This window comes from Guillardia theta, assembly GCF_000315625.1.
Source record: "Guillardia theta CCMP2712 unplaced genomic scaffold GUITHscaffold_62, whole genome shotgun sequence".
Taxonomy (NCBI): Eukaryota; class Cryptophyceae; order Pyrenomonadales; family Geminigeraceae; genus Guillardia; species Guillardia theta.
In genome coordinates this window covers 264,030-285,924 of record NW_005434612.1, presented here as the reverse complement: position 1 = coordinate 285,924, position 21,895 = coordinate 264,030, and the positions used below count along the sequence as shown (strand labels likewise).

General features: G+C 54.8%; 11 protein-coding genes across 11 annotated transcripts; 8 read left to right on the top strand and 3 right to left on the bottom strand.

Moving 5' to 3' along the window:
- Nucleotides 1-541: 541 nt before the first annotated feature.
- On the top strand, nucleotides 542-859 carry GUITHDRAFT_112850 (hypothetical protein; the record flags this gene model as incomplete). Its single annotated transcript, XM_005828040.1, has 1 exon — nucleotides 542-859. The coding sequence occupies one exon, from the start codon at nucleotides 542-544 to the stop codon at nucleotides 857-859; it is 318 nt and encodes a 105-aa protein (XP_005828097.1).
- A 1,104-nt stretch (nucleotides 860-1,963) lies between these two features.
- On the top strand, nucleotides 1,964-2,281 carry GUITHDRAFT_112849 (hypothetical protein; the record flags this gene model as incomplete). Its single annotated transcript, XM_005828039.1, has 1 exon — nucleotides 1,964-2,281. One exon carries the CDS (start codon nucleotides 1,964-1,966, stop codon nucleotides 2,279-2,281), a length of 318 nt encoding a protein of 105 aa, XP_005828096.1.
- Nucleotides 2,282-3,261: 980 nt separating this feature from the next.
- On the top strand, nucleotides 3,262-3,579 carry GUITHDRAFT_112848 (hypothetical protein; the record flags this gene model as incomplete). The annotated part of the gene is made up of 1 exon (XM_005828038.1): nucleotides 3,262-3,579. One exon carries the CDS (start codon nucleotides 3,262-3,264, stop codon nucleotides 3,577-3,579), a length of 318 nt encoding a protein of 105 aa, XP_005828095.1.
- Nucleotides 3,580-4,572: 993 nt separating this feature from the next.
- On the top strand, nucleotides 4,573-4,890 carry GUITHDRAFT_112847 (hypothetical protein; the record flags this gene model as incomplete). The annotated part of the gene is made up of 1 exon (XM_005828037.1): nucleotides 4,573-4,890. The coding sequence occupies one exon, from the start codon at nucleotides 4,573-4,575 to the stop codon at nucleotides 4,888-4,890; it is 318 nt and encodes a 105-aa protein (XP_005828094.1).
- A 1,016-nt stretch (nucleotides 4,891-5,906) lies between these two features.
- Nucleotides 5,907-6,224, top strand: GUITHDRAFT_112846 (hypothetical protein; the record flags this gene model as incomplete). Its single annotated transcript, XM_005828036.1, has 1 exon — nucleotides 5,907-6,224. One exon carries the CDS (start codon nucleotides 5,907-5,909, stop codon nucleotides 6,222-6,224), a length of 318 nt encoding a protein of 105 aa, XP_005828093.1.
- A 785-nt stretch (nucleotides 6,225-7,009) lies between these two features.
- GUITHDRAFT_112845 (hypothetical protein) lies at nucleotides 7,010-8,175 on the bottom strand (the record flags this gene model as incomplete). The annotated part of the gene is made up of 4 exons (XM_005828035.1): nucleotides 7,010-7,316; nucleotides 7,369-7,465; nucleotides 7,915-8,029; nucleotides 8,110-8,175. The coding sequence occupies 4 exons, from the start codon at nucleotides 8,173-8,175 to the stop codon at nucleotides 7,010-7,012; spliced, it is 585 nt and encodes a 194-aa protein (XP_005828092.1).
- Nucleotides 8,176-8,238: 63 nt separating this feature from the next.
- On the top strand, nucleotides 8,239-11,837 carry GUITHDRAFT_142268 (hypothetical protein; the record flags this gene model as incomplete). The annotated part of the gene is made up of 14 exons (XM_005828034.1): nucleotides 8,239-8,285; nucleotides 8,357-8,486; nucleotides 8,536-8,598; nucleotides 8,652-8,771; nucleotides 8,824-8,862; nucleotides 9,067-9,180; nucleotides 9,263-9,463; nucleotides 9,560-9,667; nucleotides 9,722-9,778; nucleotides 10,124-10,165; nucleotides 10,236-10,306; nucleotides 10,584-10,639; nucleotides 10,683-11,656; nucleotides 11,706-11,837. The coding sequence occupies 14 exons, from the start codon at nucleotides 8,239-8,241 to the stop codon at nucleotides 11,835-11,837; spliced, it is 2,154 nt and encodes a 717-aa protein (XP_005828091.1).
- Nucleotides 11,838-12,349: 512 nt separating this feature from the next.
- Nucleotides 12,350-14,823, top strand: GUITHDRAFT_142267 (hypothetical protein; the record flags this gene model as incomplete). Its single annotated transcript, XM_005828033.1, has 9 exons — nucleotides 12,350-13,123; nucleotides 13,327-13,455; nucleotides 13,632-13,714; nucleotides 13,767-13,815; nucleotides 14,036-14,113; nucleotides 14,275-14,381; nucleotides 14,530-14,597; nucleotides 14,643-14,737; nucleotides 14,809-14,823. 9 exons carry the CDS (start codon nucleotides 12,350-12,352, stop codon nucleotides 14,821-14,823), a joined length of 1,398 nt encoding a protein of 465 aa, XP_005828090.1.
- A 689-nt stretch (nucleotides 14,824-15,512) lies between these two features.
- On the bottom strand, nucleotides 15,513-16,352 carry GUITHDRAFT_153928 (hypothetical protein). The gene is made up of 3 exons (XM_005828032.1): nucleotides 15,987-16,352; nucleotides 15,731-15,938; nucleotides 15,513-15,680 (listed from the first exon to the last, which is right to left on the bottom strand). The coding sequence occupies exons 1-3, from the start codon at nucleotides 16,338-16,340 to the stop codon at nucleotides 15,571-15,573; spliced, it is 672 nt and encodes a 223-aa protein (XP_005828089.1). The 5' UTR covers nucleotides 16,341-16,352; the 3' UTR covers nucleotides 15,513-15,570.
- Nucleotides 16,353-18,556: 2,204 nt separating this feature from the next.
- On the bottom strand, nucleotides 18,557-19,633 carry GUITHDRAFT_164479 (hypothetical protein; the record flags this gene model as incomplete). The annotated part of the gene is made up of 2 exons (XM_005828031.1): nucleotides 19,385-19,633; nucleotides 18,557-19,154 (listed from the first exon to the last, which is right to left on the bottom strand). The coding sequence occupies exons 1-2, from the start codon at nucleotides 19,555-19,557 to the stop codon at nucleotides 18,557-18,559; spliced, it is 771 nt and encodes a 256-aa protein (XP_005828088.1). The 5' UTR covers nucleotides 19,558-19,633.
- Nucleotides 19,634-20,212: 579 nt separating this feature from the next.
- Nucleotides 20,213-21,868, top strand: GUITHDRAFT_142264 (hypothetical protein; the record flags this gene model as incomplete). Its single annotated transcript, XM_005828030.1, has 13 exons — nucleotides 20,213-20,264; nucleotides 20,336-20,419; nucleotides 20,470-20,548; nucleotides 20,595-20,681; nucleotides 20,736-20,793; nucleotides 20,839-20,871; nucleotides 20,940-21,002; nucleotides 21,056-21,194; nucleotides 21,218-21,311; nucleotides 21,368-21,519; nucleotides 21,571-21,642; nucleotides 21,692-21,753; nucleotides 21,812-21,868. The coding sequence occupies 13 exons, from the start codon at nucleotides 20,213-20,215 to the stop codon at nucleotides 21,866-21,868; spliced, it is 1,032 nt and encodes a 343-aa protein (XP_005828087.1).
- Nucleotides 21,869-21,895: the final 27 nt, after the last annotated feature.

Sequence of the window (21,895 nt, the reverse complement as noted above, 5' to 3'; positions counted from 1 at the left end):
CGCAGACGTCGCTGAAACTCGGAACTCGGGAACCTACCAGCAATGATGGCTGCGATAACCGATTGAACCGTAAACGCGGGATGGAAGGCTTGGGCTGACGCCCCTCAGGTTGCTCGAATAACCTCAGATCTCTTCCTCAACTGTTGTTATAGTGTCGGAGCATCGGATTCCGGCGTGGCCGGCAGTGGGTCCGGCGTCGGACGGTTGAGTATCCGCCGCGGCCTCTGATGCCGGGCCGCAACAATCCTGGGCCATGACAGGTCCGAGTCCCGGCCGACCCCGAGTCCGGAAATCGGAATCTTAGTTTTATACCGTCAGCGATGACCATTGGCATCTGTAGTAAGGATCTTCTCCGCCTCCTTCACTCATTCAAGGAGTCGATCCGCGTGACCTGCTGATGCATGGCCCCGATACACCTGGAAATTCACCTCCTTACTGGTGCATAGAACAAGGATATTCCTGGCTCACGGCACACGGCACAGCCACGGCCAGTTTGCTCCCTCCTCGACTCTGATCCCGCAGCAGACACCACACCATGAGAATGCACACCAGCCAGAGCCTCCAAGACCTCCCCACCATCCAGGCTGACTTCAGCGCCCTCCTCGTCCATGACCATGACGACGAGAGCGAGCTGAGCTCACAGCAGAGCCTGGCCTCTCCGCTCTCTCCCCTGCCAGCGAGCAGGCGCAGCAAGGAGCTCGACACGGCCGAGTCCTACGAGGCGAGGCGCATGCAGGCGCTGGAGAGGATGCCGAGCCGACAGAGGCAGCTCCAGGCACTGGAGCACTGCATCCGGCTGCTCACCTCACCGGAGCGACCCGTGATCACGAGCGCGACGGGCCAGCGGATGCAGCTATGAGGGGGAGGAGGGAGAGAAGAGGGGCGATGAGGGAGGGATAAGAAGGGATGTACGATAGGGAGGGGGGGACCGCTTGTATAATAAACGGCATGGAAAGAGAGAGAGAGATCTGGCTGATGCTGCATTGTTGGTTGGATCCTTCAAGTTCTCTTGTACGCCTTCTTCAGTCGGGAGCATCAAGGCAGTGACCGCCTGCTCTTGCTTTGATCGGGCGAGTGCGAGCATGCCATTGACAAGCGAGAAATCACGTCACTACGGCACTACGACTGCCCACGCGGCCAAGGATGCCACTAACACTCATTAGCCGTGCTGTCCAAATCTCATGACTCAGCTTCAGCTGTCTCCACCCATCATGCACCTCAAGGGAGATCTCTGCAAGATAGCTTCTTCCTTGGGCGAGCATGCTCACTCAACACAGTCGGGCTTCATGACCCTCCACGAGATCTTCCGAGCGCGGGGATCAGATGCGTCCGTCGGACAGAGAGAGAGCTAACCCCCATCCGCATTCCCACTGCTGAGAGTCACTTGACTGCGGGCAGGATCAGACGGGCACGGCCGCATGCCGCAGACGTCGCTGAAACTCGGAACTCGGGAACCTACCAGCAATGATGGCTGCGATAACCGATTGAACCGTAAACGCGGGATGGAAGGCTTGGGCTGACGCCCCTCAGGTTGCTCGAATAACCTCAGATCTCTTCCTCAACTGTTGTTATAGTGTCGGAGCATCGGATTCCGGCGTGGCCGGCAGTGGGTCCGGCGTCGGACGGTTGAGTATCCGCCGCGGCCTCTGATGCCGGGCCGCAACAATCCTGGGCCATGACAGGTCCGAGTCCCGGCCGACCCCGAGTCCGGAAATCGGAATCTTAGTTTTATACCGTCAGCAATGACCATTGGCATCTGTAGTAAGGATCTTCTCCGCCTCCTTCACTCATTCAAGGAGTCGATCCGCGTGACCTGCTGATGCATGGCCCCGATACACCTGGAAATTCACCTCCTTACTAGTGCATAGAACTAGGATATTCCTGGCTCACGGCACACGGCACAGACACGGCCAGTTTGCTCCCTCCTCGACTCTGATCCCGCAGCAGACACCACACCATGAGAATGCACACCAGCCAGAGCCTCCAAGACCTCCCCACCATCCAGGCTGACTTCAGCGCCCTCCTCGTCCATGACCATGACGACGAGAGCGAGCTGAGCTCACAGCAGAGCCTGGCCTCTCCGCTCTCTCCCCTGCCAGCGAGCAGGCGCAGCAAGGAGCTCGACACGGCCGAGTCCTACGAGGCGAGGCGCATGCAGGCGCTGGAGAGGATGCCGAGCCGACAGAGGCAGCTCCAGGCACTGGAGCACTGCATCCGGCTGCTCACCTCACCGGAGCGACCCGTGATCACGAGCGCGACGGGCCAGCGGATGCAGCTATGAGGGGGAGGAGGGAGAGAAGAGGGGCGATGAGGGAGGGATAAGAAGGGATGTACGATAGGGAGGGGGGGACCGCTTGTATAATAAACGGCATGGAAAGAGAGAGAGAGATCTGGCTGATGCTGCATTGGTGATTGGTTCCTGCAAGTTCTCTTGTACGCTTTCTGCCATTGACAAGCGAGAAATCACGTCACTACGTCACTACGACTGCCCACGCGGCCAAGGATGCCACTATCACACAGCAGTGTGTGCTCACTACGTCACTACGACTGCCCAGCTGTCTCCCCATCATGCTATCACACAGCAGTGTGTGCTGGCCAAGTCTCATGACTCAGCTTCATCGAGCATGCTCACTCATCACAGTCGGGCCTCACGACCCTCCACGAGATCTTCCGAGCGCGGGGATCAGATGCGTCCGTCGGACAGAGAAAGAGCCTACTCCAATCCTCATTCCCACTGCTCACTTGACTGCGGGCAGGATCAGACGGGCACTGCCGCATGCAGCAGACGTCGCTGAAACTCGGAACTCGGGAACCTAGGGCCAGCAATGATGGCTGCGACAACCGATTGAACCGTAAACGCGGGATGGAAGGCTTGGGCTGACGTCGCTCAGGGCAGTGCCACGGTGAGTCCGGCGTCGGACGGTTGAGTACCCGCCGCGGGCCTCTGATGCCGGGCCGCAACAATCCTGGGCCATGACAGGTCCGAGTCCCGGCCGACCCCGAGTCCGGAAATCGGAATCTTAGTTTTATACCGTCAGCAATGACCATTGGCATCTGTAGTAAGGACCTTCTCCGCCTCCTTCACTCATTCAAGGAGTCGATCCGCGTGACCTGCTGATGCATGGCCCCGATACACCTGGAAATTCGCCTCCTTACTGGTGCATAGAACAAGGATATTCCTGGCTCACGGCACACGGCACAGCCACGGCCAGTTTGCTCCCTCCTCGACTCTGATCCCGCAGCAGACACCACACCATGAGAATGCACACCAGCCAGAGCCTCCAAGACCTCCCCACCATCCAGGCTGACTTCAGCGCCCTCCTCGTCCATGACCATGACGACGAGAGCGAGCTGAGCTCACAGCAGAGCCTGGCCTCTCCGCTCTCTCCCCTGCCAGCGAGCAGGCGCAGCAAGGAGCTCGACACGGCCGAGTCCTACGAGGCGAGGCGCATGCAGGCGCTGGAGAGGATGCCGAGCCGACAGAGGCAGCTCCAGGCACTGGAGCACTGCATCCGGCTGCTCACCTCACCGGAGCGACCCGTGATCACGAGCGCGACGGGCCAGCGGATGCAGCTATGAGGGGGAGGAGGGAGAGAAGAGGGGCGATGAGGGAGGGATAAGAAGGGATGTACGATAGGGAGGGGGGGACCGCTTGTATAATAAACGGCATGGAAAGAGAGAGAGAGAGATCTGGCTGATGCTGCATTGGTGATTGGTTCCTGCAAGTTCTCTTGTACGCTTTCTTCAATTGGAAGCATCAAGGCACTGACCACCTGCTCTCGCGTTGATCGGGCGAGTGCGAGCATGCCATTGACAAGCGAGAAATCACGTCACTACGTCACTACGACTGCCCACGCGGCCAAGGATGCCACTATCACACAGCAGTGTGTGCTGGCCAAGTCTCATGACTCAGCTTCAGCTGTCTCCCCATCATGCACCTCAAGGGAGATCTCTGCTGTAAGATAGCTTCTTCCCTGATCGAGCATGCTCACTCATCACAGTCGGGCCTCACGACCCTCCACGAGATCTTCCGAGCGCGGGGATCAGATGCGTCCGTCGGACAGAGAAAGAGCCTACCCCAATCCTCATTCCCACTGCTCACTTGACTGCGGGCAGGATCAGACGGGCACTGCCGCATGCAGCAGACGTCGCTGAAACTCGGAACTCGGGAACCTAGGGCCAGCAATGATGGCTGCGACAACCGATTGAACCGTAAACGCGGGATGGAAGGCTTGGGCTGACGTCGCTCAGGGCAGTGCCACGGTGAGTCCGGCGTCCTGGGCCATGACAGGTCCGAGTCCCGGCCGACCCCGAGTCCGGAAATCGGACACTTAGTTTTATACCGTCAGCAATGACCATTGGCATCTGTAGTAAGGACCTTCTCCGCCTCCTTCACTCATTCAAGGAGTCGATCCGCGTGACCTGCTGATGCATGGCCCCGATACACCTGGACATTCGCCTCCTTACTAGTGCATAGAACAAGGATATTCCTGGCTCACGGCACACGGCACAGCCACGGCCAGTTTGCTCCCTCCTCGACTCTGATCCCGCAGCAGACACCACACCATGAGAATGCACACCAGCCAGAGCCTCCAAGACCTCCCCACCATCCAGGCTGACTTCAGCGCCCTCCTCGTCCATGACCATGACGACGAGAGCGAGCTGAGCTCACAGCAGAGCCTGGCCTCTCCGCTCTCTCCCCTGCCAGCGAGCAGGCGCAGCAAGGAGCTCGACACGGCCGAGTCCTACGAGGCGAGGCGCATGCAGGCGCTGGAGAGGATGCCGAGCCGACAGAGGCAGCTCCAGGCACTGGAGCACTGCATCCGGCTGCTCACCTCACCGGAGCGACCCGTGATCACGAGCGCGACGGGCCAGCGGATGCAGCTATGAGGGGGAGGAGGGAGAGAAGAGGGGCGATGAGGGAGGGATAAGAAGGGATGTACGATAGGGAGGGAGGGACCGCTTGTATAATAAACGGCATGGAAAGAGAGAGAGAGATCTGGCTGATGCTGCATTGGTGATTGGTTCCTGCAAGTTCTCTTGTACGCTTTCTTCAATTGGAAGCATCAAGGCACTGACCACCTGCTCTCGCGTTGATCGGGCGAGTGCTGGCATGCCATTGACAAGCGAGAAATCACGTCACTACGTCACTACGACTGCCCACGCGGCCAAGGATGCCACTATCACACAGCAGTGTGTGCTGGCCAAGTCTCATGACTCAGCTTCAGCTGTCTCCCCATCATGCACCTCAAGGGAGATCTCTGCTGTAAGATAGCTTCTTCCCTGATCGAGCATGCTCACTCATCACAGTCGGGCCTCACGACCCTCCACGAGATCTTCCGAGCGCGGGGATCAGATGCGTCCGTCGGACAGAGAAAGAGCCTACTCCAATCCTCATTCCCACTGCTCACTTGACTGCGGGCAGGATCAGACGGGCACTGCCGCATGCAGCAGACGTCGCTGAAACTCGGAACTCGGGAACCTAGGGCCAGCAATGATGGCTGCGACAACCGATTGAACCGTAAACGCGGGATGGAAGGCTTGGGCTGACGTCGCTCAGGGCAGTGCCACGGTGAGTCCGGCGTCGGACGGTTGAGTACCCGCCGCGGCCTCTGATGCCGGGCCGCAACAATCCTGGGCCATGACAGGTCCGAGTCCCGGCCGACCCCGAGTCCGGAAATCGGAATCTTAGTTTTATACCGTCAGCAATGACCATTGGCATCTGTAGTAAGGACCTTCTCCGCCTCCTTCACTCATTCAAGGAGTCGATCCGCGTGACCTGCTGATGCATGGCTCCTTACTGGTGCATAGAACAAGGATATTCCTGGCTCACGGCACACGGCACAGCCACGGCCAGTTTGCTCCCTCCTCGACTCTGATCCCGCAGCAGACACCACACCATGAGAATGCACACCAGCCAGAGCCTCCACGACCTCCCCACCATCCAGGCTGACTTCAGCGCCCTCCTCGTCCATGACCATGACGACGAGAGCGAGCTGAGCTCACAGCAGAGCCTGGCCTCTCCGCTCTCTCCCCTGCCAGCGAGCAGGCGCAGCAAGGAGCTCGACACGGCCGAGTCCTACGAGGCGAGGCGCATGCAGGCGCTGGAGAGGATGCCGAGCCGACAGAGGCAGCTCCAGGCACTGGAGCACTGCATCCGGCTGCTCACCTCACCGGAGCGACCCGTGATCACGAGCGCGACGGGCCAGCGGATGCAGCTATGAGGGGGAGGAGGGTGAGAAGAGGGGCGACGAGGGAGGGATATGAAGGGATGTACGATAGGGAGGGGGGGACCGCTTGTATAATAAACGGCATGGATGAATGAAAGGGATCGAGTCTTGGGTTTTAGGATGGTTGTTCTCCGTTTTTCTACTACTCGCTGGTACTTCCTTGCTTGTCAGACGTTGCAAAAGCATGTATGGTTCCATGCATATTCCTCCTGTCATTCCTCCTTCATACATAGTCTTGTCATAGAACGTAAGCATGAGTCACTGTGTTTTGGTTGAAAATCTTCCTAGAGCAACCTACAACCTTCTTCAATTCAAGATTGTCGAGCCCAACACGTAAGGAATCAGGCTCTTTTATTTTGGAGGCTGGTGGAGTAGGACTCATTCATTTTGACTAGGAATCTGAATCGGTGTGTAACAACACTTGCGCTAATAAGGGCATAAAAGCACAACAATCCTTACCCAGCAACTTGCTGCCAGGAGTGACAGTAATATCCTCGAAGGAATACAGTCTATGACTCATGCTTACGTTCTATGACAAGACTATGTATGAAGGAGGAATGACAGGAGGAATATGCATGGAACCATACATGCTTTTGCAACGTCTGACAAGCAAGGAAGTACCAGCGAGTAGTAGAAAAACGGAGAAAAACCATCCTACAACCCAAGACTCGATCCCTTTCATTCATCCATGCCATTTATTATACAAGCGGTCCCCCCCTCCCTATCGTACATCCCTTCTTATCCCTCCCTCGTCGCCCCCCTTCTCTCCCTCCTCCCCCTCATAGCTGCATCCGCTGGCCCGTCGCGCTCGTGATCACGGGTCGCTCCGGTGAGGTGAGCAGCCGGATGCAGTGCTCCAGTGCCTGGAGCTGCCTCTGTCGGCTCGGCATCCTCTCCAGCGCCTGCATGCGCCTCGCCTCGTAGGACTCGGCCGTGTCGAGCTCCTTGCTGCGCCTGCTCGCTGGCAGGGGAGAGAGCGGAGAGGCCAGGCTCTGCTGTGAGCTCAGCTCGCTCTCGTCGTCATGGTCATGGACGAGGAGGGCGCTGAAGTCAGCCTGGATGGTGGGGAGGTCTTGGAGGCTCTGGCTGGTGTGCATTCTCATGGTGTGGTGTCTGCTGCGGGATCAGAGTGGCGCACTCCTTTCGGAAATCTTTTTTGCCGTCAGCATCTCGTGTGGTAAAGAGAGGCCATTGTATCTCTTCGACGGCCTCGAATCGTTGACTAAACTCAGTGCCTGTCACGAGTCACACTGAAGCCTCCCCCGGCTGTCACGGGCCATTATTGTTCCGATCGGACCAGCCGAGCGCCCTCCGATGACCCGACTCGCGACACGGCACGGTAGGACTCCAGAGTGGAGGGCGGGCTCGCGGCTGATTGATCGGGTCCCTAGTGTCGAGTCGAACTTGAAAGTCGGACGGTCGGACACAGTTGAACTGGCCTCGGATCAGTCCGATCAAGTGTCGGCGCCCGGGCGAGCCTTTAAGGGCGCCGGCGCGGCCTGAGGGCGAGTCGTGACTTTCAGGCACTGCAGAGCTGAGCCCGGCCCGCGGCGGGGCCGCATCCCGGGGCCGGGCGGGGCTCGCCGCCACTGAGCCGCTCAGGGCCGGTCGGCCAAGCCCGGGCGGCGAATTTCAAGGAGGGGATGAGGTCACAATCTTGGCTACAATGTGAGTTGTTCCCTACCGTAGAGCTTGTGCTTGTGCTTGTGCTTGTGCTTGTGCTTGAGCTTGTGCTTGAGCTTGTGCTTGAGCTTGAGCTTGAGCTTGAGCTTGAGCTTGTGCTTGTTCGTCATATTCATCTTTCCATTAGCACTGTCACTGTTGGCTGCTCGAATGAACCTTGAGCTTCAGGGAGGATTTCATGCAGTCGTCGTCTCACTGGCTCCTTGTCGAGGAATGTGCGGGAGATGTACGAAACATTCTTCAGCAGAAGGTTGCCAGACATTGACTTGTTTCGCTATCTTTCTTTCTTGTAAGATTGTTTTCAAGTGCAAGAGACTCGTGCGCGATGACGACGACGTGGTCGCCGCAGACTTTGATCACCTTCGAATGCAGGTTCATGAAAGCGAAATCGAGTGAGTTCGTATGCACAGCCGTAATGTTCAACAATGACCTGTCTGGTGAAGGTTTGCTGAAGAGGAGCGACAAAACAGTTTCGAGATCTTTGATAACTGCAAGCAAGACCTACAAAGGATGATGGCGAGATATGTGCAGTCCGAGAATGACGGGAATGTCGAGCTTTTGTGCCGTGTAAAGGTCCTCACCTCCTTGCATCATTCGAGATTTAGTTATGCCGAGGTTGCAGAAGGTGTGGGAGGACCTGGAAGGCTGTCTGCCCAGCCCAGGAGATCTTAAGAGCGAGGTGGAGGTGTGTGCAGTGAGTGTGCGATGCGTTGGTGCTGAAGGCGTCTGTCTTGCCAGTTGGCCAATCTCTTCAACGAGAACGTCTTCTCACTTGTGAGGAAAGTGATTGAGTGGGAAGAGAAGTTTTATGGACAGTGGAGTGCATGCAATCGACCTGATTGCGAGAAGAGCGTGGAGGTGATTGTGCACCCCACGAATGGCGAACCTTGTTTGAGCAAATTTATTGCAGGATCTGTTCAAAGTATTGCACAACAAGCATGCTGCTCAAGTAAGGCGCCTTCGCGAAAACCTGTCTGCCTTCCTTCCTCTCTCCTCGCCTCAACCCATCCTTGATTCTTTCCTGCACATCTTCTTTCTGTGGATCAGTCGTCTGTCTTGTCTGCAACACCAACCCCCTGCTCTCTAGTGACGTGCGGCTGTGACTCTGACGGTTCACGACATGACACGACCTGGCATGAAACGATGTTTGCAGGAGGACTTTCTTGATGTCCTCAAGAAAGCCGACGATGCTGAGGAAGTGAAGTTTGAGATCGCGAAGCTCGTCTCTTGCGATCGAGCTTTTGCTCACTTCCTGCAAATTTTACAAGTATTTCTTCACCTTCTTTGTATTTCCCTCGCTCCCTTACCCTCTTGCTCCTTCTCGCCTTTGGTATCTTACAGATGTTTAGGATCGAAAGGATCAAAATCTCTCTTCTTTGGACACTTTGAACCAAAGTCTCAATACTATCTCGGCCGAGAATCCATTTGTGAAGAAGAAAGAAGATCTTCGCAACAATGCCCAGAAAATGATCAGCAAGTGGGAGAATGACAAGATAGCGCTCGAGTCTCAGGTGCAAGCATATCAGCAGCGGCTGAACTCGTTGGAAGAGGTGGGCTTCTTCTACCTCTTGCCTTCAACTTCTCCCCTCTGCTCTCAACCCTCTCATTTCTCCTTCACCTTCATCGTCGATGACAAGATTTCTCAGATGTTCAGCGCCGCAGACACGCAGGGGATGCATGCAGCGAAAGCCCTCCGGTCCCGTGGTGCCCAGGTGGAGGAAGAGAGGAGGAGAAATCTCAAGTCTCTCAATGAGGTGACTTACCATCATCGACATTTCTCCAAACAAACCCACAGACATGTTTGACAGGTGCTGATCAAGATGCTCAAGACTGAAGTAGAAGCGGAAGATCTAAGGAGGAAGGAGGTACGCCCGCTCCCTTTCCCTCCCTCTTCCTCCCTCTTCCTTACCCCCCCTCCCTCCCCCACCCTCCCTCCCTCTCCCTCTCCCTCCCTCCCTCTCCCTCCATTTCCCTCCATTTCCCTCCCTCTCCCTCCCTCCTTCACTGCCTCCTTTCTTGCTCCCCTCCCTACTCCCCTTCCAGCGGCTGCCTTGGCTTACTATGGATGCTAGAAACTGCTCCAGCGCGTTTTGCAAGAGAACGTGGAGAGAGTGAAGAAGGCCCGATCGCACATATCAAGGAGCAAGGAAGCAGCGGAAAGGAAGGCAGCAGAGACGAGGCAACAGGTCCAGGCTCTTGAGCTCTTGCAGGACCGAGGAGCAGGCATCCTAGACACGATCTCCACCATCCAGGTGGGTGGGAGGAGGAGAGTCGCAGTGAGTGAGGAGGATACTGCAGGATAAGCGGACGAGCGATCTTCAGATGATGAGGATGAACTCCTTGTTCCGCTTCCATGATGTTGAGAGCACCATCTACATGCATCTTGATTCCTTGTGAGGACCGCAATCTTCTCTCTCTCCTACTCCGTTGTCGGCCGATAATACTGAGATTCTTTCTCTTCCTCTCTTGCCTTCTTCGTCTTTCTTGTTGGCTCGCATCGATCTTTGTCCTTGTTTCCCTGTCTTCATCCTTGTTATCTCGAATCTTCGTTCCAATCCTCGTCCTCTTTCTGCTCCTGCTCCTATTTCTACTCCTCCTCCTCCCCCCCCCCCTCCCCCTTTCTGCCACATTTTCATTCTCAATTTTCTTGCTCACTTCACAACTTGTCAGCGTGCATACAGCAACCAAAATCCAGCAGGATGTCCGGGAGCACCGCCTGCTCGCAGGTAGACGAGGTCGATCCCCCGTACGCGCCTGACGTGATGGCAGACAGGAGGGAGGTCATCGAGCCGCTGCACGCTTCCCTCCGCGAAACGAGCATGCAGCTCAGCGAGTGCAGCAGGAGGTGCCATGAGATCGCTGGCCGCATCTCCCGCCCCGTGACGTCGAGGAGGAGGGAGCTGCATTTGTCCTACAGCGAGGAGGGAGGCAGCTCGACGGGGAGTCCGTCGAGGCAGGAGGAGGGGAAGATGAAGTTTACAGTCACCCTGGAGGGGGAGGACATTCTCCGGAAGCCCAGGCTCCACACGATCCAGGGGAACATCAGTACGCTGGAGGAACTTGCTATCCGTCTCGGGCTCACCACCACTGCCTCCATGCTCTGGGAGACCAGCCCGCAGCTGGCCATGGCGGCAACGGACTCTACTATGCTCCTGCTGTGCTTGCAGGACAGCGAGAGGGAGGAAGTGGTACAGCGGGACGTGGAGGTGGAGGAGGGAGGATGGTACGTGTTCCGGCTGCGAGGCGTCTCCAGCCTCACAGGGTTTGTCAACCTGGGCATCTCCGTCGTGTGCAGGAAGAGAGGGAGCGTCATCGTGCAGAACTCGTCCACGTTCTGGGGGGGAGCGAGCGGGTGGAACGACCCCGATCGGGTCCAGGAGGGTGAGGAGGAGGAGGAGGATGATAGGGTGGTGGAGGAGGAGAGCTGGGGGGCAGGGGTCGGCAGCCCCGCAGCGAGAGTCTCCTGGAGCATGCTGGCGGACAAGGACGAGGTGGAGGTCAAGTTCGAGAGCCCTTCCAACCGCGTGCACGTCTGCATCTTCTTGAATGAGGTGAGGGGGAGCCTGTGCTGGGCTGCTGCTGAGGAGGAGGGTTGGACGCAGGTGGAGGAGAACCAGCAGGTCAGCATTCAGAGGGCCGAGCTGGTGAGGCTGAAGAGGATGGCGTACAAGCACCCGAGGATGGACTGTGAGGTCCAGAGGATCGAGGCAGAGCTGAAGGAGAGGGAGAAGGAGCACCTTCAGGTCATGCCGGCTGCCCGTGCATGCCGCCGCTGCTGACTTGCGCATGCAGATGCAGAGGAGGATCAGGGAGTCGATGAGGAGGAAGGAGGAGCTAGAGGAGGTGATCGATAACCTCCGCAACTCCCGCCTCTCGCTGACCAACGAGGAGCACGAGTGGGAGATGTCTGACGCAGACGTTTGAGGGGATGGGGTGAACATGTATCATTGTACAGCGGAATAAAGCGAATAAGGCCTTTGCAGTCCCTCTCCCTCTCCCTCCCATACCGCTGCTCCTGGGCCTGCCCTGCTCTTGCAATGTCTTCTCTCTTCTCGTCTCTCTTCCCACTTCTTACCTCCTTGCTTCGCCTCCCTTGCTTCGCCTTGGTATCCTGCGCCCCCCTCGTCAATTTCACTCTCTTGCCTTGGCCCTTTTCCTGCCCTTCCCCCCGTGGGAAAAACGCGCTGAAGGGAGGGGGGCAGGATAGGCAGGGAGAGCAGTAGAAGGACAGGAGACTGCGATGAGCAGTGACTGGAATCCGCCAGGGAAGGAACGATGCAGGTTCCTCCTCCTCCTCCTCCTCCCCATCCTCCTCCCCATCCTTCTCCCTCTCGCGTCGTGTGATACAGTCCCCTCGCTCAGATATGGCGTCGATTGCAACAGGAAGAACCCCCAGCACTTCGAGCAGTACAGCCACCCTAAGGGCAAGAAGGAGCATGCGACCAAAGGTCTTCCTCTCCTCTCCTCTCCTCCTTTGCTCTCCTCTGCTCCTCTGCTCCTCTGCTCTCCTCTCTTCGTTTCCCCTCACCCCACCCCCCCTCTTCGCTCTGACCCAGCTGGATGCAGAAGAAGTGGAGGTGATAGTGCTGGACTCTGACGAAGATGACCATCCAAGGACGAAGAGGAGCAGGGCTGGGGAAGAGCATGCTGGACCCTCAAGCAAAGTCCCACGGAAAGAAGGAGCAAGGGCTGCTCCCTCCATGGAGGAGGATGAGAAGCTGGCCAGGATGCTCCAGGAGGAGGAGCTCAGAGGGCTTGCTGCATCGGGAGCTGCGAGGAACGGCAGGAGGGAGTTCGTAGCAGACGGGAGGGGGTTCTGGCTGTTCCACACCGACGGGATCGAGGAGCCGGGCAACGAGCAAGCAGTCCGCCTGAGGGACGTGGTGCAAGGAGACGTTCTTTGGGCCATCTTCACCAACTACATGGTGCAAGAGCGCTGGCTGCTGTCAGAGATCGCTCTCCTCTCCTCCATCCCCAGAGTTGTCTTCATGTATCCCTTCCTCTCTTCCCTCGCCTCGCCTCCCTCCTCCTCCTCCATCGTTCGCTACGCGCCTCCGACGCCCCAGTACGGCGTCCACCACAGCAAAGTGATGTTGCTGGGGTACAACACGGGGGTGAGGGTGGTGGTGATGACGGCGAATCACATTCATGGCGATCACTACGATATGACCGATGCTCTATGGGCTCAGGACTTCCCGTTGAAGGGAGAGGTGAGGTCGACGGGAGGAGGAGGAGGAGGAAGAGGAGGAGGCGGAAGATGATACTAGAGGAAAGAAGTAAATAGGAGTGGAGATGGTCAAAAGCAACGACGAGCAGAGGAGGAGGGGAGCAGAGGAGCAGAAGGAGATAGAAGGAGAGGAGGAGAGGAGGAGAGGAAACAGGAGCAAGCATAGCTCTGAATTGTTTGCTGCAGGGGGAGGAAAGGAGTGAGTTTGAAGATGACCTGGTGTCGTATTTTCAAGCGACGCAATGGAAAGGCACCACCTTGCCTTGCGGGTCGAAGCTCGACGCTCAATACCTTCGTAGATACAGTTTCAAAAATGTTAGTATGATGATGACGATGATGATGACGAGGACGAGGACGATGATGATGACAATGATTGATGAAGACAAAGATGATGATGGTGGTGGTGGTGATGAAGATGATGATGACGATGTTGATGACGGTGGTGGTGGTGGTGGTGATGGTGAAAATGACAAGGACAACATGTTTTTCAGGCGCGGGCAAAGATTGTAGCGTCTGTACCTGGAAGGCACCAGGGCGAGAAGATGCACATGTGGGGCCACATGAAGATGAGGAGGTGGGACGATCTAGACCTCCTTGACCGATTGTTCTCATTGCTGCATCAACAGAATTCTGTCACGAGAAACTTTCGACCCGCTTTTCAACAAGTGTCCTATGGTGAGAGGAGGAGAGGGGAGGGAGGGAGGGAGGGAGGGAGGGAGGGAGGGAGGGAGGGAGGGACCAAGGCTAGAGGAGAGGGGCGGCACCAGAATAGTCGCTGCGGAGGACAGAAGAGAAGAAATGATGAGAGAGTAGAGGAAGGAAAGGGAGAGTTGTATGCTACTGTCTTCGGGGGAAGGAGCTTGTAGCAATGACGATTCAAGGTTTTGCACTCCAGGTTTGGCAATGCACTTCAATTGGATCCCTGAGCGAGAAGTGGATTGAAGAATTCACCTCCTCCTTGTGTGAGGGAAAGGTGACCTTTCTTCTCTACTCCTCACCCAGCTTCCTTTGCCGTGCCCTCCTTGTCCTGCCCTCCCAATGTCCCACTCATTCTTTTCCTCTCCTCGTCTCTCCCTGCTGAAGCCTCCGCTGCCTCTTGCTCGCTGATGTGCCCCCGTCGATCGTCTCCTTCAGAACACCGAGGGGAAAAACATCGGGCGGCCGGAGGAGCCTCCTCACTTTATTTGGCCAACCATGGAGGAGGTCAGGACATCCTCCAAGGGCTACACCATGGGGGAAAGGTAAGAGGAACGGTGAGAGGAGAAGGCAGGGAGGAGGTTGGAGGAGGGGTCGGGAGGGAGAGGAGGGAGAGGAGGGAGAGGAGGGAGAGGGAGAGAACAAGCGACGGAGAAGAGCAGTATACGGGTGGCACTTCTTACGTCCTGTCAGTATCCCCGGCTTCTCTAAGAATGTTCACAAGCCTTTCTTGCTGAAGATGTTCTGTCGCTGGTCCTCAGGTACGATCACCTGCCCCTGCTCCTCCTCTCACCTGCTCTCACCAGGTTCTTCGGACCCTCAGCTCCGCAGGCGAGCCATGCCGCACATCAAGACATGGCTTCGCTTCTCGCCTTCGTCCTCCCCTTCCTCTCCTACTCGGGTAGCGTGGATCCTGCTTGGCTCCCACAACCTCTCTGGTGCTGCCTGGGGAAGACTTGAGAAAAATGCAAGGTTAAGCCTCCCTGAGCCGCTCCTCGTCCACTTGCACTTGCACTTGCTCCTGCTCCTGCTCCTGCCCCTGCCCCTGCCCCTGCCCCTGCCTCTGCTCCTGCTCCTGCTCCTGCTCCTGCTTCCTGCTCCTGCTTCTCTGATTTCAATTCAGTCAAATCAGCATCACCAGCTACGAATTTAGCGTTCTACTCCTCCCCAGCTTGCTCCACAACGATTCAGGTAGCAGCCTGATAAATCCAAACTTCCCTCACTGACTTCCATGAGATTTTTCCTGCACCTGTGGAGGAAGGCAGGCCAAGGAGGAGGCAACATTAGCAGCCACTACCACCCTGCCCGAGGGTAATGGCAAGAAGCGTCACTTGTCCTTCTTCTCCACCATCTCTTGCCGTGAGAGTGCAAGCAACATTGAGGTTGGAAGCAACCATAGCTTCTCCTCCTCATCGATTCCTCCTTCTACTCGTTTCCTCCTCCTCGTTCCTCCTTCTACTAGTCTCTTCCTTCTTCTCCTTAGCCTTTTGCAGGCTCCCCTTCCCCTCCCCTACTCGCTCCCCCCTGCCAGGTAAGACTCCCTCCCTTGCCCTCCTATCCTCATACCTGCCCTGGAGGTATGCGCAAGGCAAGGACACACCATGGCACGTGGACAACGAGGCAGCGGGTTTTCTCTAGAGTGCCGCAGCGTCTCTGAACCGGCCTACCGCTCTCCATTCTTATCTGATCCCTTTACTGTACATGAGAGGTTCATCATCGACATCTAGCAACACTCTAGTCCTCCGCCGAGCTCTGCGCGATCTGCAGGAGGGTGAAGAGTCCAGCACCGAGATGCCTCTTTTCTTCGTCAGAGCTCGAGAGCGTCGCGGGAAGGACGGAGTACACTGTCAACATTTCACGTCAGTTGGAGCGTAGCTGGGCACAACAGACCCACCATTCTTTCTATGAGACACCATGTGCGACTTTGACTTCTTCTCCGTCAGGGTGTCAAACGCGACTGAGATCGAGGGCTCTGACATGCTGTCGTCCGAGCCCAAACTGAACTTGCGGGTCGAGCTGCCATCCTGCATGATGCTCTCCAAAGAGACCCAGAACTCCCCGAGCTTCTTGTGCTGGGAAGAGTCCTCAAGCAGGATGTGAACCTGAGAAAGCATCGTCAGCTCCTCCTGGAGCCCTCCCCTTGAACTCACCATCCCCTCTGAGATCTTTGCAGAAGGGTCTACCGAGAAAATGAACTGCTCCTGCCAGATCGGCCAGTTGGTCTGCCGCTTCTGCGTCTTTGCGTGCTGAGATCTGTACCCCGGCATGGTGAAGAGCATGTGGACAACAGGGGCGCACTTCCTGTTCGGGTTGAGTGGAAGCCTCTTGGCGCAGAGGACTGTGATGGCGAACAAGGAGACGATCTCTGTGCGCGGAGGTCTTGAGGCCTGCTCCTGATGATTTCCGTCCTCAGATTGATCCTGCACTTTGGCTGTAGGAGGAGCAACGAAAGGGTATGTTGCGCAGCGATCCCTAGATATGTTGAAAAGGCGAGAAAAAATCATGATCCTGAAACTGCAAAGTGTATTAGAAAAAAATGCGAGTCTGCGCACGATCATCTTCAATTCTCTTTCATCTATGCCCATCTTCAAACTAGGTGAGCACCGCACGTTCGATCTCGGATAAGCACTATCATATACCTTCCATTCCACTCTTTGACTTGACATGTTCCAACGAGTATACAACTCATTTTGTATGCCCACACTCCAGCAATTGCTATTCCTCCATCTACCTTGATCCTTCATGGGCCCTTCCTACCCATGAAAACATGAAACGAGAGGAGAAAGGAAGACGTGTGCACACCAAGGATGAAATCGAAAGAAAGGAAAGACTCATTGCATGCGACGAGACTTTGAGACGGGAGGAAGGGGAGCGGAACTTTTCCACGAGAGGTCGTAGGAAGAGGAGGGAGGTGTGTGTGTGGGTAGGGCCTGCTCGGGTGTCAGAGGGGGTTGAAGAGGTCGGGGAGAAGCGCAGGGGTTCAATGGAACGCAAGGAAAATCTAGTGTAGGGTTGGGGCAAGGGAAATGTGGAGGAAGGGTAGGGTAGTAAAAATAAAGGTGGTAGTTGTTAATATTTGGACTGGGAAACCAGGGGGTAGGGGTCTGAGGTTACTTCAAACCGTCGCAAAATCATGACTCTTGGAAGATACTGATCTGAACCAAAAAGTCTTTTTTCAGATGAGATGGCATCCAATCGCTGTTTGTTTCAAGTCTCATCGAAAGAAAATATTGCGAAAAGTATAGTTTTCCGGAGCCTAGGTTGCAGATAAGAACGGAGCACCCCATGGATAAGAGGAGGGTAGGGGTACATCTGTGGAATTTGTGAGGTTATAAAATGGTGGGTGGTGGTGGGGGAACAGTGGGTATCCTGTAGGGTACGGTTATGGTTCTAGGGGTAGGGGGTACTGAAGATAAGATTCCCCCTTATATCGATAGGGGACATGGGGAATCAGCACACCCTTACGACTACCACTCAAACGCCTCATACCCCAGGGTAGGGGTGGTAGGCGGAAAGGATTTTGCTGGTCAACGGGCACGCAAAAATATTAGGTACGCGTGACTTTAAATTTACCACTGTTCCTTTGAAAATTAATTGTTCAAGTTTCAATATTTACAGGAAATGTTTGGACAAAACGTGATCCGGTGGGACAGCTGTTTGCCGGAGGCTACGAGACGCGACAGGCACAATATTGAGGAAAAAATGTCACGTCCCCCAACATGAGTCACGTCCCCCAGTCATGTCCAAATGGTTGTGAGTCTTTACTGAGATGAATCGGTTATGTGATCGGACTGACGGGGGCGGTTGAGACCGAATGGCAGGGAGCAGAGGAGAGGAAGAGAGAGCAGTTTAAGAGCAGACATACCTTTAGGGAAGACACATTGTCTCTGCTTTTTGCATGCTGTGGTGGGAGACAAAAACAGCAGGCTCTGGTTTACGATACGGTGAGCAAAAGCAGTGAGTTTTCTTTATTGCTTCTTTAGTGTACAGATAGTTGCTCCATGACGGGGTGGTTACAACAGATCGTGTTCTGGGATGGGTAGGGTGCATCAAATGAGGGGTGGTGTTTGGGGTGGATCGCCCTGGATCATCTTGATATTGTTTTTTAATTTTCTCTCCTGCATCGCTTTGTTTTGTTGAAGTGAAGAGATTTGCCGATTTTCCATGAAACTCATCCTCAACGTAAGTCTACCTTCTACAAAAAGGCAATAGCGTGTGGGTAACGACATAACTCTAGGAAAGATATACAAATAAGAACGAAGGAGGCACCACATGTGTCTTGATATGGCGTGATGTGCTTGAAAGGATCGGAAAAAAACAGCCAAAGTCTTCTCCTAGGGTCCTCCCAAGCATACCTTTCAATCATCATGATTTAGGCCAAACTCGCAACTGTCTGCGACATCGTATCATTCTCCTATCGATAAAAAGCAGACGGCTGTATTAGAGCTGCACATTGACAATTACGGCGCTGTCTATTCAAATGCCACTCTGTGAAAAGTCAATCTTGGATTAGAGCAAAAATGATGCTCTATGTGACTCCAGCGAGTTGAATCCGACTGCTGAGTTGCTTTATTACGTGTCCAAGACAAACAACTCCTGCATTGTTTTTTACCAAAAATCGTCTTAGAATCCCGTGACGCGACTACAAACTTTTCGGCATTATTGTCCGTGAGATACCATGGAGATAGAACTTGACACAAAGAACCATTTCCCACCGGACTCACAATTCAAATCTCCCGCCAAGGCAGTAATATATGAAGGCCATGATCCCCAACATCAATGAATAACTAAGAAAGCAGAAATGCGTACGAGGCGACAGGATAATGTAGAAGTGATACCCATTCATATCGAAGATGAACAGGTAGAGAAGAGTGTAGAACAAAGAGACAGTGAGCGTGCTCCATAGATCGTACAAGACCAGACTCCTAGGAATGAAGGTTCTGATCAGGTAAGCCAGCACTATGTTGACTGCATGAACGTTGATGAGGTTGAAGGAAGCGTTGAACTTGAAGAAGAAATCTCTGTCCTTCTTGCTCTTGAGCACAAAGAAGATCATGGGGAAGAGTACCATCCACCATACCACAAAGACAATGACAGCATTGATCAGAGCCGGCCCATGGGAAAACTCGCCCAGAAAGTGAATGATAGGAACATTCTCTCCAACAAAGATTGCAAGAAATCGAATGGCAATCAGGGCCCAGGACCACATGGTGAAGGTGTACATGGGCCATACGCCAGCCCGAGACACGAGGAGCCCGATGATCACCATGCACCATAAGAAGCAGCCGAGAGAGATCCAGCGATCCCTCTCGCTGGTCCTGCAAAGACAAGTCAGCGTGCAATGCAATGAACGTGCACGAGTGATCATGCTGAGAGAGTTCGAGTAAGCTTTGAAGGAAGGATACAGGTTGAGAAGGAAGAGGAGAAGAAAGGTAGGGCTGGGGTTGGTAAACAAAGGAGAAACAGACAGGCAGGTGACCGATAGTGCAGGGCGCACACAGAAAGAACAAGAGAACGAGAGGAGTTGAAATCGCGCTAAGAACCGTACAGTTGCGTAGGAGGAAGCATCGCCACAGCCCGAGGAGCAAGATAAAACCATATCCCAACAGCCAACGTGATGAAGGCATACGCGGCGGGTGACCACGGTCCTTTCCTGAGCCACAAGGGGAACTGATCAAACTGCAACGTCGCAGCGCGACGATTGTCCTCTTCTCCTCCCATCCTCGAGGGTTCAGGGAAGTTTTCCGTTGTCTTCGTCGCTACTTAGAATCCAGGGAGTACACGTCCTGTTACCTAGCTTCCTGCCTCTCCTCTCCTCTCCTCTCCTCTCCTCTCCTCTCCTCTCCTCTCCTCTCCTCTCCTCTCTCCTCCCTCCACCGAAGTTCAGTCGTTTTCCGTCACGCTCCGCAGTAGGTGGACCACCCTACCCTCCTCGATCTACACCTCCTCGACTACCCACCCTGATCCTACACCCACACATTCCCTGGAACTTTCCTTTTCTTTCCCTGCAAATTCTGGTCTAAAAATGTTTGAGCACTGATGAATATGGCAAAAGTTTAATAGTTTCTCAATTCACCATTAAAGAAATTTATAGAAAACATATTTCATCAATTGATCAATACCCTCCCAGGAAAGGCTACCTCTACCCTACCCCCCTTTCCCGACCCACCCAGCGCAACCTGTAACTTGCATGCTGGGGCTTACGGGGATGGGGCGGGGATGGGGCGATGGGAGCGGGAGAGCGATGAGAATAACAATGAGGAGCATCGCTAGAGAAGCAGTGACAAGACAAGGACGCAAGCTTGCATGCACATCCTCCCGCTCTCAGTCTAGAGGAACAACCAAACATGGTAGCTCAATGTGGAACCGTCGGACGATGGCTGCCAGTTCGGCCGACCGTTCGTGGACCTTCCCTTCACATCTCTCAGGTACGGGCTTCTCCACATTGCCCCTCCTTCCCTCCTTTCTATCTGCTAGTTGAGCTGATGCCTGTCTTTAGCATCCGCTAACCCGACGCTGAGAGAGAACGTGAGAACTTTCTCAAGCTCAACGGATGGTTCTTCCGGCGAGGACAAGACCTTAGGTGGGTACTGATCCTCCTCAAGACACGAACTCATGCTTCTTCATGATCAGGTGATAAGCCAAGGACGAACACCTTCATCAGATTGAGACCTCTTGCGGACCAAGTCACCTCCAAGAAGTTTGTGAAGCGGTACGTATTGTTCACTTGGGCGCATCGTTTGGTTGATCTCGGCTAGAAGTCAGACGGTTCAGTCGAAGCTCAAAGTGGGTCAACAAGATCTCCGGATTGCAGTTGAGAATCTTATTTCGGGCTTGACGGCAAGGTTTGCAAATGAAGAAAAATGCCATGGCTGTTGAGCTGATCGCTGGTGCTTCAGCAGTGTGTCGCGTGAATCAGAGGAAGTTCCATCGATCTTGGAGGCCTCGGGGGACCTGGTTGTCGTCAATGCTGTGATGATTACTTTTCTGACTTGAACTTAGAACGAGCTCGATCAGATGGAATCGATGAATGAGGTCTTCCCCTAATAGGCCGCAAGCACATCTTGATGTTCTGATTTTTCTTGTTTGTTTAAATGGCGCAGGCGTACGAGAAGCTGTTGGACGTGTATTCAGAAGGGCTCAATGCGGAAGAGATTCAGGATGTGGTGATGGCTTGTTGTCCTCGTGGTGCTCGAGACGTGACCTCCCTCTCGCTCAGCTCGACTTCTTTCCGACTTCGGATCTCAAGAGGCAGTCGATGCAGGCTGAGAGGATAAAGGAGCAGTGGATCAGGCATGGAGTGAAGTTTGGGATCGAGGCCCAGCGGCTGGATGAGATCTGGGAGACCATAGGTCTCTGTAAGCTGCATGCGTGACTGCAGACTCACACTCGCAAGCAGTTGAGCATGGGTTCGCTGTTGTTGTCGACGGGACTACTTCTCCGCCTGTTGCTTACACCGTAGGACTGAGTGGGAGGTGAGGAAGAGCTGGATTTCCTGCCGGTGTCTTGTAACGAGCTCTGTGTCTTGCAGCTTTGGGTTTGGCTTCGAGATTTTGGTTGTAGGGAGCACAAGCGAGAGCCTGATGGGCGCTAGGTCAATCATCCGGCAGTGCGTGGCAGAGTTGGAGGAGAAGTACGCACTCATTGACGTACCTGACTCTCTTCGGCTTGACAAGCTAATCGGTAAGTAGCGAGGGGGCTGTTCGCGGTGACTTGACCCCTGACGGCTGCAAGATGGGAGGAGAGTCGCTCTGAAGGAAGCCAAGGATAGCAAGCTTGTCAATGAAAAGTTCGCCAGGCTCGCAGGTCATTCATTGTCTCTGTCCTTCTCCTGCTCCTGACGGCTAGCATGCAGACCTCTACGTCAGGATTCACAACCCTGAAAAGGACTCGGAGAACATGAGCAAGATTATGCAGGTGTACATTCTCTGACTTGCACCGTCAAGGTCTGACATGAAGAAGATTGTGATGTCAGATGAGAACGGTCGGTTCCCCTGGGACAGAGGCTTCCGCGATGAGCAGAAGGATGTAGTATATCTATTTTGATTGATTTTTGTGT